This window comes from Vigna radiata, unplaced genomic scaffold, assembly GCF_000741045.1.
Source record: "Vigna radiata var. radiata cultivar VC1973A unplaced genomic scaffold, Vradiata_ver6 scaffold_73, whole genome shotgun sequence".
NCBI lineage: Eukaryota > Viridiplantae > Streptophyta > Magnoliopsida > Fabales > Fabaceae > Vigna > Vigna radiata.
The window spans coordinates 1245516-1258125 of NW_014542365.1; the positions used below are offsets into that span (position 1 = coordinate 1245516).

The 12610-nt window shown below is 36.2% G+C and overlaps 2 protein-coding genes across 5 annotated transcripts in view; one reads left to right on the forward strand and one right to left on the reverse strand.

Annotated features, from left to right (window-relative positions):
* Positions 1-777, reverse strand: part of LOC111240858 — a 6649-nt gene extending 5872 nt beyond the window's left edge. The window contains exon 1 of the mRNA XM_022776766.1: positions 313-777. Coding sequence (XP_022632487.1) covers positions 313-777 — 465 coding nt within the window. The remainder of the gene's footprint in view (positions 1-312) is intronic.
* The window catches only part of LOC106779919 (AP-1 complex subunit gamma-2), a 42732-nt gene that overhangs the window by 8264 nt on the left and 21858 nt on the right, over positions 1-12610 (forward strand). For all 4 annotated transcript variants that reach the window (XM_014668138.2, XM_014668137.2, XM_014668139.2 and 1 more), the window contains exons 4-9: positions 4543-4716; positions 5608-5787; positions 8148-8302; positions 11407-11497; positions 11602-11765; positions 12202-12256. In XM_014668138.2, coding sequence (XP_014523624.1) covers positions 4543-4716; positions 5608-5787; positions 8148-8302; positions 11407-11497; positions 11602-11765; positions 12202-12256 — 819 coding nt within the window. The remainder of the gene's footprint in view (positions 1-4542; positions 4717-5607; positions 5788-8147; positions 8303-11406; positions 11498-11601; positions 11766-12201; positions 12257-12610) is intronic.

The following is a 12610-nucleotide window of genomic DNA, read 5'->3' on the forward strand; positions in this document are numbered from 1 at the left end:
GGACCAAACTGATAGGTTCGTTATCCAAGAACCTAAAAGAAACACCTTCTAACGCACACAGAACACACAAATGTACTGAATAGTCTTTATTATTCAATAGCAATCAACGGATACAGCAAGTAGAGAGCTTAACCTCCCCCCTATCAGGACTAACAGGTTCCTGATCAACAAAAGAATTTACTAACTACCCTCAACTACAACTAATCACCCCTTTTATACAAGATACCCTCAACCAACCCACCTAACTACCTTGGCAGTTAGGTTGTGTAACTGTCTTCCTCCTACTATACACCAGTAGAGGCCTAATACAACATCCGTGATTTTTGTTAGTGTGCCTGGCTCCACTAGCTGTCTGGCCATGGCAGGGTCACCGCTAATCTTCCTCTTCTCTCCATCCACCACATATTGCATGGGCATCTCTCTCCAGTTAATAACCACTTCACCCAATTTTGCCAACCATGCAATACCCAATATTAAATCCACTCCACCGAGATCAAACACATACATGTCCTCCTCCACCTTCACATTACCCAGCTTCAATTCGACCTTCTCACAACATCCACTGGTCCATTTCTTACACCCGTCACCCAAACTCACCGCGTAAGTGGGTGTTTCTGCCACCAGAAGTCTCAGTTCCTCCACCACCCTCTGGCTAATGAAGTTATGGCTGGCTCCGCTGTCAATCAAGACTACCACGCGTCTTTCTCCTATCAGCCCGGTCAACTTCATAGTCTTGGGAGGCGTCAGGCCCTCCGCCGAGCATGCCGAGAGCTCCATGGGTTTCGCCTCCAGGTCAGCGTTTTCCTCCAACCCCCCCTCCTCGTCCTCCACGAGTAACAGTACTCATAAACCCTTCTCCGCACATCGGTGACCCGGCACGAACGGTCCTCCGCATCGAAAACACCTTCCTTCTTCCCGCCTCTTCAGAAACTTTGGATAAGGTAAGTTTCTGACCATTCAATTCTTGTTTTCTCCCCCGGTTGAATTATTGCCCCTCGCATTGGTGTTATTAGCCATCGCCGCCCCTTCTCTCCTGGCCTGACCAGCTCCTTCTATCCCACCGACTCTTGTCGCGAAACTGCGATCTCCATCAACCCTCACGATCGACGTCGCAGTTCGATTACCCGCGTGGGTCATCTTGACCCCGATCCAACCTCCTCTGCATGCACGGTTTAAGGCGTCCTCCACGTAACTGGCAACCCTAATCGCGACCATCAAATCTGGGGGACTCTGAATTCTGACCTGGCCCTTAATGTCTTCCCCTAACCCCGCCAGGAAGAAACCCAGAATCATCTCCTCCGATAAACCCTGGGTCTGACCCAGTAACATCTCAAAACTCCTTACAAACTCTTCCAGCGTTCCCTCTTGCCTCAGGGTGGCCATCTGTTCGTAGACCGTTCCCCGGAACCCACCACCAAAGCGATTAATCAACCCGTTCTTCAAACCCACCTATGTCCGATTCTTGGTTTTTTCCCGCCAATACTTAAACCAATATCTCACGCTTCCTTCCATGCTAATGTAAGCGAGTTCGACCTTGTCCTCCTCCGCTACTTTCTGGATGTCAAAAAATCTTTCGGCTCGATTAATCCAGATGTATGGGTCTCCGCCTTCAAATGATGGCAGTTCCACCTTCTTCCTCCAATTGTGTGATATTCCCCCAGTATCGCCCCTCCCTGGGTTTTCATTCACCGAGTTGCTGCTCCCTTCAGAACCACCCCCTTGATGGTTCGAACCTCCACCCATCAATCTCATCAATTGCTGCACATCGCGTCTGATCGCAGCGGTCTCATCCTTGATTCCCTCCACCGTGATCTCCAAATTATCTAATCTCCCCTCCGTCTCACTCCTCATCGCTGGTTCTTCTCCTTCGTGATCCGGCAGGTCGGACCAAATGATAGGTTCTCTAAATCAAGAACCTATGAAAATCAATCGAACACACACACAAACAATTCCTCTGAATTGTACAGCCTCCTTTTATTACTAAAGAATCAAGAAATTGGTATATACAAACCACTCTGAGAGCCTAACCTCTCTCCAAAGAACTACAAGAGTTCCCACACAAACAATAATACTCCAAAACTAACTACAAACAACTCCTTTCCCCCCTTTTATATCACTCACTAACAGAACTAACAGAAACCCACTCTCATATTCCTAACTGCCTTGGCAGTTAGGCTCTGTGACTTTACCTCTCCTCTTATATACAATTAACTCCCTAACATATGCTAACCTATTTAACATTTTGGTTGAAAGAGATTAAAATGAACTCTTTTAAAACAAAAAAAGTATTGAGACCTTCAAAACATAAATGTACCAAAAACACCGAAACATAAAGGACAAGTAACATTTAGCTTTTATTTAGTGCAGCTGATACAAGAAAGATGTAGCTATTTATAGTGTAGAAAACTTTCACAGAAAGCTACTGAGGTCTAACTAATTGCTGACTCAGCAAGTAGCAAATCAACCGAAACTCTAAGGGTGGCATTGGTAGAAGGGACATTTTTAGTTGTCCGAAGTATGGTTCCCACATTTTGTTTACCTTTTGAAAGCAGGAAACAAGATTCATGGGATTCCTTAGAATCCATGAAGTAAACACATAATAATAAATTAAGATTTAGGGAATAAGCAAAATTCATGTAGAATAGTTGCAGATAAATAAAAGTGTAGTATAGTACTTGAAAGAATTAATATGAAAGAAAGAAGATTTTATTCGATTGATTTATTTGAAACAGTACATCAACTTCTATATATAGAGAACTCAAACCCTAAAGTAATAATTACATGACATCTCTAGAACCTTCTAACAACTTCTGACAACTCCTAACAACTTCTAGTACTACATTTAATATCCCACTAACAACTTTTAGTATTACATTTAATATCCAACTAATAACACTCTCCATCAAGCTAGTGAATGGATATCTATCATTTCTAACTTGCATGTGAGATCATGATATTGCTCAAATGGGAAGACTTTTTGTAAATAGATCTACTAACTGAAGTCCATATGGGATGTAAGAAGTAATTATAAGGCCACTATCCAGTTTCTTTTTAATAAAGTGTCGATCTATCTCTGTGTTTGGTCCTATTATGTTGAATTGGATTGTGAGCAATTCTAATAGCTTACTTGTTATCACAACAAAGGATCATTGGTTCTTCACGTGCCAGTTTAAGATCATTTAGAGTAATTCTCATCCATAACAATTCACACACCCGTTGTGCCATGTCTCGAATTCAGCCTATGCACTAGACCTTGCAACATTTTGTTTCTTACTTCTCCAACCAAATTTCCACCCAAGAACATGCAATATCTTGAGGTGGACTTCCTATCTATGACAAAACCTACATAATCTCCATCAGTATAAACTTTCATTTTTAAATTTTCATCTCTTAAAAAATAATCGCCTTCCTGGACTGGTCTTCAAATATTGAAGGAGTTTGTTTACAACTTGTAAATATCTCTCCCTTGGATCATGCATGAACTGACTAACGACACTCACATCATAGGCTATGTATGGTCTGGTTTGAGCTAAGTAAATGAGCTTGCTAACAAGTCTTTGATAATGGGTTTTATTCATAGTAGAACTGCCTTCATCACTCCCAATTGTATGGTTTTGTTTTATAGGAACTACAGTGGTCTTGCAATCAATCATACATGTTTCTTTGAGAAGATCAATAACATACTTTCGTTGGGAGATAAAGATGCATTTCTTCGAGTAAGCTACTTCTATCTCAAGGAAGTACTTCAATTTTCCTAGATCCTTCATTTCAAATTGGGTTGCAAGCTTTTCTTTCAAGACTTGTTTCTCGTGTTCATCAATCTCCTGCAACAACTATATCAACAACATACACCAAGAGTAGTGTAAGTTTACCTTTTGGGGAATGTTTGATGAATGGGGTATGGTCACCTTGACTCTGTCGATATCCCATGGAGGCATAATCTGATTGAGTCTACCAAACCAAGCACGAGGTGACTACTTGTGCCCACACAAAGTTTCTTCAACCTACATGCTTTATTCCCTTCTTCCATAGGCCTAAAACCTGGGGGAATTTCCATATGGACTTCTTCCTCTAATTGTCCATGCAAGAAAGCATTTTTCACATCAAATTGTTGTCCATATGGACTTCTTCCTCTAATTGTCAATGACTTCACTAAATTTTAGTTTTCTTGTAGAGCTCAATACCATCAATTAATTCACGTAGCTGACCACAACTTTTGATAGCTTGGTTGTTGGTATATATTTATGTCTTATCTTATAATTCCAAAGCTAGTTTAAGAGTTATGAGATCATGGCATCTTAGTTGGTTTTGGACATCAATTTTTTCCCCATTCAAGTGAAAACTTTGTTCAATGTGTTTTTGGATGTTTCTACTACTACTACTACTACTACTATTATTTTGAGTGGAAGTCTGCCTCCCATTTACTTAATAATTCTACCTATGTGGAGTTCTTGAGTTATAAGCAACAACTTTCCCATTTAACTTTTTTTATTTTATTTTTTATTGTTCAGTTTTATAAGCTGTATAGTCATTGTTATATAGGCAGCATTGTGCTCTGCAAGAATCATAAAGAAAGCTCCAGATTTGGCGGAAAATTTTGTTGGCCCTGCTACTGCCTTACTAAGGGAGAAACATCATGGAGTTTTGATCACTGGGGTTCAGCTTTGTACAGATTTGTGCAAAATTAATTCAGAAGCTCTTGAACATGTTAGAAAGGTGCTTTTCCATCTTTCTTATAATTATTTCTCTTTAGCTAGTGTGTTTTCATCCACCTACTAGTTAGATTAAACGTAGTAATTTTATCCACTATAAACTTATCACAAAATAATCATTCTGTACTGCAGTATCTATATGGATACACTAATCTGCAATCTTGTTGGTCCCGGATAGTTAAACACTATATTTTTTATTTTACTTATTGGTAGTTGTTACAACAATTTTAAGGTCTGTTTAGTGTGAGAAAATGTTTTGTTTTCACTTCTAATCATTGTAGTTAGTCTGTAATAAAGTGAATACCCAAATTTATCCTGGAAAGATGAGTGCAGTGACTGCTAGATCCCTACTTAAAATTTGTCTATAAATGAATCCTTGAAAGATTCATTTGTTTGCATGTAAATGGGCCCTTAAAAATTAATCTACTCCATATAAGTCTTAAAAATTCCTTAAAAATTGCCATCAGTCTAATCTACCTTAAGTGCAACCTAATCCAATTGCTTACCAGAAGGGGCTACATACAGTGGTGCTGACCAAAAGGAAAGGCTGAGTGGAGTGTCATATAATGGTACCAGTAGGATGTCAATTATATTTAGGTAGTTGTGATTCCATATCGACTATAAATATGTGCCTAGTCCAATAAAAAAGTAGATGCGGGCTAAGTTTGTGCTTATTGGGCTTGGACAATCTTGATCTTACAAGTTAGTTTTTTGCAGTTGAGTTAGCCCCTAAGCTCAAGTTCTATGAATTATTTATTTATGCAAAGCTGTGTCATATGCACAACTCTACTTTATGTTTCATCTTAGGTTGTTTTATTTGTACACTTCTCTGCAAATTTGTTTGGCCAAGGTCAAATTTTGTTGTATTAAAATACAATTTGAAAAATTATTGTAGAAATGCACGGATGGTCTGGTCAGAGTTCTAAAGGATTTAGCAAATAATCCTTATTCACCAGAGTATGATGTTGCTGGTTTCACGGACCCTTTTCTGCATATCAGATTGCTTAGACTGTTGCGGGTATTGGGTGAAGGTGATCCAGATGCTAGTGATTCTATGAATGACATACTTGCTCAGGTCAGTTTTCAATGTCGATTTTATGGTTTTATATTGTCTTTCTACTGCAGAAATTATTGAAAATGTCATTTCTGTGTTCTGTTAATAACCTTGTTGAAAATTGTATATGCTGTTTGAATATTTTTTCCACCTGTATTCAATTGAATAAAAGCAAATTATTTTACCTTACGTGCCAAGACAAACTGATGCAGGTGTGTTAATAAAGGATTGAAGGAAACTTTTTCTTTTTCTTGTTTTCTTTTATCTTTTAAATTGAAAAATAAATTTTACTGGAGAAAAAAGAGGGAAAGGATAATTTGGATAATGACCAGATATTTGTGAAGTTTGAAAAAACTAGATTGAACAAGGAACAAAAGAAATTCAGAATGCCTAGTGTTTCTTCGGATCAAAGTCTTATTTTAGCATTGTTTGGATTTATACTTAATTCTCATATCTCGTAGCTTCTAACAACTTGTTGTAGAACATTTAATATCCTACTAACAACAAATGACCTAACCTTAACCATGTGTGTCAATTGCATTTTATATCAAAACCATCTCATATTTTCTCATAATTTCATTTGGTTTTGTAAGACTGATTATGCTTTTTAAAAACTGTTTATGTGATTCGTCATAAGCCAAAAGCGGTTTTTAAATAAAAGAACTACCAATTTTGGCCTTTAAAATGGTTTTATGCTTTAATAGTTGGTTTTGGCTTTTCAAAAGCGTTGATTTTTAATCATATTTTAAGATGTAATTAATTGAAAGTTCAATAATCTTAACATTAAATGTGGCTAGGAAAAACCTTGATTAATAGAAAGCTACAGAAACTGATGTGGTATTTATAATAATTCCATGATTTCTCCCTCAACAACATAAAAGCACATTTTAGGGAAGCTATAAAATGGTAGGCCATATAGTTAGTTTGGGTCCATGTAATAAGTTCTAAAAGCATGTTTTAAGGAATCTAGTAATTGAAAATAGACTTAAATATGTTATTAATCCCTTAAACTTGGACATTTTTTAGTCCTCCGATTTTTCTTTTGCACTTTTTGTTGGAGGGAGGTTGGTTGTAGTTGTGTGTCTTGCCTATGTAAGTACACTTATTAATAATTGTTGGAGGTCCCACGTAGACTAGAGACAGAGTCAATTCAAAATATAAAAGTGAACACAAATCTTGTTTTACAAGCCGATTTTGTTAGGTTGAGTTAGACTTAAAGTTCACTTCTTAATATGGTATCAGAGTCATGGGTTAGAACCTATCCTAGTGAAATTTGTTATTTGTTGGGTCTATTGTTCCAGCAGCTATCAGGCCACCCATTAATGTCTAGTCTTACGCACAAGATGTATATGTCTCGACATGGTCGGGGTGTAATGGAAGTCCCACATCAACTAGAGATAAGGCTAATTCACAATATATAAGTGACTGTAAACCTCATCTAACAAGTTGGTTTTGTGAAATTGAGTTTGACTTAAAGTCTACTTTTTAGTAATAATGAAAAAGGGACAGGAATAAACTCAATAACTATTAATGGGAATTACTTTCATAAATATTTCCCTATTTAGTATAATTAAACCATATCATATATTCCTATCTAGTATAATAAAATCATATCGTATTTCCCAATTTAATGCAACCAAATCATATAACTAACACGATAATTTTTTTCCCTATTTATTAACTCCATTACAAAGGTTGATGATGTGACACCCTATGTGTTGTTTGTTGAGGTTGATTACAAAGCTTTATGATGTGGCTTCCTATGTGTTTTTTGTTGTGGTTTTTGTGAAACAAAATGATTTAGAGTGCATTTTTTCTAAAAATACCATTTTTTGTTGGTTTAAACATGCTAGAATAATACAAACAATAAACATGAAATCTATGCTAGAATAATACAAACAATAAACATATGAAATCCCTTATAATTGGTCGAGAATGTTAGATATTGTTAGTTACAATATTATGTATTTGGGCTTAGCCCATACTTTCTTTATTATGTTTTATTATAAATATATTATCCTATGTATATTTTCTACATAAGAGCAATTAATCCTAGACCTAGTTTTCACTACTTTAACAAATAACTTGAATCCCTAAACCTGAATTCAATCCCTAATCCCATTTTTGCCATTGCTTCTAAGCATGAGTTAGGCATGTTTGCTTGGAATGCATGAGATTGAAGTGAAAGAGGGAATTAACAGGAAAGAAAGGGATTTTGGCTGTGCTTTGTCATTGGAGCAAATCTCCCCTTTCCCGTCACTTAAGCCAAATACGTTGTTTATGACACTTTGCCTCACCACATTCACCATTGCTTATTACAACCAACCAAGTTTTTTTTCTCTTAATTTATGGTCATTTGTTTAACTTGATATTTCTTTTAGGTGGCTACTAAGATCGAGTCAAATAAAACCATTGGCAATGCCATCTTATATGAGTGTGTTCAAACAATAATGAGCATTCAAGATAGTGGTGGCTTACGGGTTCTTGCCATCAATATTCTAGGAAAGTTCTTGTCGCACCGAGACAACAATATCAGGTTTGTTTCTATGTAAGCTTTTTCTATGAAAAATGTAAATAAGTTAATCATAGTTGTACAATATCATGTTTTTATTTTAATTAAGGCTATTAAGTGTAACTAATATATGGGCCCATCTCTTGGTATCTTCTTTGTATTTGATACACTTATATATATACATGATCCTCTAAAATCTTGGTATCTTCTTTGTATTTGATACACTTATATATATACATAATCCTCTGATAGACATATAGAGAGAGATTATTTTTGTCTCTTCACCATATATCTCAATATGCTAGAACCTAAATTAGACGTGTGCCTTCCCAGTATTCATTGCAGTAAAGTTTTTCCACAAATTATGTTTCATTCTTGATTCCAGCCTCTTTTATCAGCGTTTCTGCCATTGCCGCTGACCTGATGACACCATCGATGGGATCTCCTCTGAAATTTCATCACCAATCTATTAGTCCCACGTCCAACAGAGCAGTGACGCTCCCTCATTCATGTTAGTGTGTCCTTCTAGCTGGTTCACTAGCCACTACCCGTGGTGTCGTGTCTAACATCCTTTATGGCCACAATGAGTGGTGCCAGTGTTAGCCTACTGTATTCTTTTGCAATTTGGTCTTGTTTCTGTGATTGGAAGTTTTGGGAAGTCTCACATTGGCTAGAGATAAAATCAATTTAGAGTACATATATGGATGCAGACCTCATATTACAAGTCAGTTTTTGTGGGATTGAGTTAGATTTGAAATCTACTTCTTAACATGGTATTAGAATCATGGGTTAAAGCTTATCCTAGTAAGATTTGTGTTTGTTAAACTTATAATTCCACTCGCTATTGGACACCCATTAATGTCTAGTCCCACATACAAGATGTATGAGAAGGTGTGTCAATTGAGTTAGGTTTAAAGTGTCCTTCTTAACAAAAGCCAATTGACATTTCTCACCAACTATGACGTTATTTTTCTCCCTCCAATGTCAATGGCTTCTTCTAGTGGTTCTCGGTTTGATTCTTCCATTTTTACTAATTACGTCAATGTTGCCCCATCCATTGACAAGTTAGACTTGTGACACTCGCTAGTTCCTTGATTGTGTCATCTCTTTTGATAAAGATTCTATTTTTTACTGGATCAGAGTTTGGGATGGATGATTGATTGACACCAGATGTGTTAGGTTTCTGGGTAAGAAACCAAACCGGACAGCCACTCACACACAGATAAGAAAAGAATGGGTTTCTTGTATTCAAAACTGGTAAGATACAATGTACAAGCAATCAATGGGAGCCTAATCTCCCCCACAGGACAAAAGGTTCCTGTCTATACAACTAATTGTCCAAAAGCCCCCCTAAAACAATACACAAATTCTATTTATACAGTTCCCTTTCCCGCCCTTCCTAATTGCTAAAGCAGTTAGGCTATTAATTCTTCCTCCTTCTCTCATACACTCTCCATTCCCTAACAAGATGTGACTTTCATGGCCTTTACCATCTTTGAATCTCTTCTCATGATAACTCAGTTGTAGATTTACTTCTCTCACCCATGCTTAGTTGGGTCGCCCTACTTTCGTCAAGCTGCAACAACTTGTTCTGGCAGAATATTGAGAGTACGGGTCTAGAGTTCTTTTGGTAATCAATACTTTAGGGTTAAATTTCTCTATATATAGAGGCTGATGTACTGTGTTAAATTAATCAATTGAATATAACCTTCTCTCATTTAGATTAACCCTTTTCAAGTCTAAATGGAAATTCTCAAAAGAAGGTTATGATTTTCTTCTCGTTGCAACTTCCTATTGTAGGTGCTCTTTGTTATTCTACTGTAAATTGTCCTACAATCACCTTTGTGTGAACAAAGTGTCTCAGTTTATGACTCAACCTCTTGAACCTCACTAGATTGCTTTAAAATGGATTCTTTAATATCTTAATGTGACTATTTTACATGTTCTTCATCTTACTCCTATGACCTCTACCTCTCCTTTTCCCCTACAAGCTTTCTGGATGCAGTTTGGGCTCCTGATCCTGATGATCACATGTCCATCTCTGTGCTTTCATTTTTCTTGGATCAAATCTAATTTTTTGGTGGTTTAAGAAACAAGCTGTTGTGCAAGGTCTTGTATAGAAGTGGAGTATCACAGGCTTGTTAAAGCAATAATTGAATTTCTATGGATTCAAACTCTCCTTGAAGAAGTTGGCCTATCACATGGTCCTCGTACCCTATACTGTGATAATCAAAGTGGCTTGAGCTTGAGCTCTTAATTTTGTTCTTCATGCCAGATCCAATCACATGAAAATTGATCTCATCTTTGTTTTCCAAAAGGTTCTTTCCAAGTGTCAGTCTTCAATATATTTCAGCCCACTGAGGTTCTTGCCAAACCTCTCACCTATGCCTTTTCTGTTAATCTTCACCCACCTTGGGTTTGTGGGGGAATTATTGGTGTTGTAGTAAGTTTGATATATTTTTTGCAATAGGAGTTTTATCAACTATATTTTTAAATCTTTGTTTCTTTTCTTTCTCTATATAAAGAGAACCCTTGTTTTTCATTATATAGAAATAATCAATACAAGTTTGCCTTTTCTGTTTGTCTTTTCTTCTCTCTCTCTCTCTCTCCTCCCTAAACTCTAATATCAGAAAATAATGTCATGCACTGATCTGAGGAGGACACCAACTTTGGTGGTGTGTGCTTGTTGAAGAAAGGAGGGCTGAAGGGGTTGAATAAAGGCTCTCAGTGGTCGTGTGAATAGTGTTGTGAAGGGAAAAGGAAACCTAACTCTATGATACCATAAAGGATTTCTCTGCTGTGAATTGTGTGTTTAATTACACAAGTAAATGTAAATCCATTAATTATAATCATTTAAAGTATATATAAGGAAACCTAATAATGACTAATCATTGGGAATATACCTAATTATTAGCTATACATATTTTCCAACTTACTAAGATCAAACGTATCTTTCAAAGTACTTTTTTGACATAATTGGTATTCAGTTATATTAATGGTATTTATTGATTCTCTAGGCTTTACATTTATTCCCTCCATTATTTTTTAAAGAACTATGTAATTTGTTTGCCTTTTGTTGTTGTATTCATTATTGAAGTGAATTGGAATCTTCAAACTTATCCCTTCAGATACGTGGGATTAAACATGTTGTTGAAGGTTGTCACTGCGGATGTTCAGGCAGTGCAGAGGCATCGAGCAACAATTCTGGAATGTATAAAGGTATTTATTAATTGACCACATTTTTCACACTATTTCTTATTTAATGGTGAAGTTTAGCTTTCTTTTTCCATATGATAAGGTAGTGAATTGACTTTTTGGTTTAGGATTCTGATGTTTCAATTCGGAGAAGAGCCCTTGAACTTGTTTGTATTCTGGTGAATGAAAATAATGTGAAGGCCTTAACAAAGGAGCTAGTAGACTATCTGGAAGTCAGTGATCCAGATTTCAGGGTAGACCTTACTGAAAAAATTTGTTCAATAGTTTCAAAGTGAGTCCTATAGGTTCACAATGGTATTCCTTCTTGAGTGAACTTGTATTATTTTTATCATTTGTATTCTTTGTGTGCTTTTTCGTGGTGGGGTTAGCAAGCTAGAGTTTCCTGTGTATTATAATTACGTGTTTTAATATTTATTTGTTGTCATGAAATGATTTTTTGGCACATTCATGACATATTATTTTAAGATGGTCTGTTTTGTGGAACAGGTTTTATCATTGTTAATTATTGATTATTATTAGAAACATCATAAACTTTTTTTCTGGGTAACACTAACAGTATTAAGCATCTCATCAGACCTTGCAGTTTTTGAGCAGTTTTATCCTCAATATATATTGGCCTTCCTCAGTTTAGAAGTTGTAACTAGAGTCATTTGCCCCACATCTGTAAAAGTATTTGGTTTATTAGTATTTACTTATTTGTTCTTCAGGTATTCCTCAGAGAAGATCTGGTACATTGATCAAATGCTCAAGGTTCTCTCTGAGGTATGAATATAAGAAACAAACTTTTGCGGTGAATTAACATCTCCTTGTGGAAAAATTGATCTATTCTAGTTTATTATGGTATTAATTAGTATTTTTTTTTTCTTTAGGATAGTTCAGTTTTTTTCTTATCGCTACAATTGGCATGCTGCAATCAATGGGAAAATAATTGCTGTGGCAGCTTGTTATGTTTTTCGTCACATGGATTTTTAACATTTACTGTTTGCACAAGGACAATTATGGACTACTGATTTCATGTATTTGTACAACTACATAAATTTGATGTATTGTATTGTGATTTCTATTTTGATACTTGTAGTGTTCATATTAAGTCATTTTATTCAGTTACACATCGAG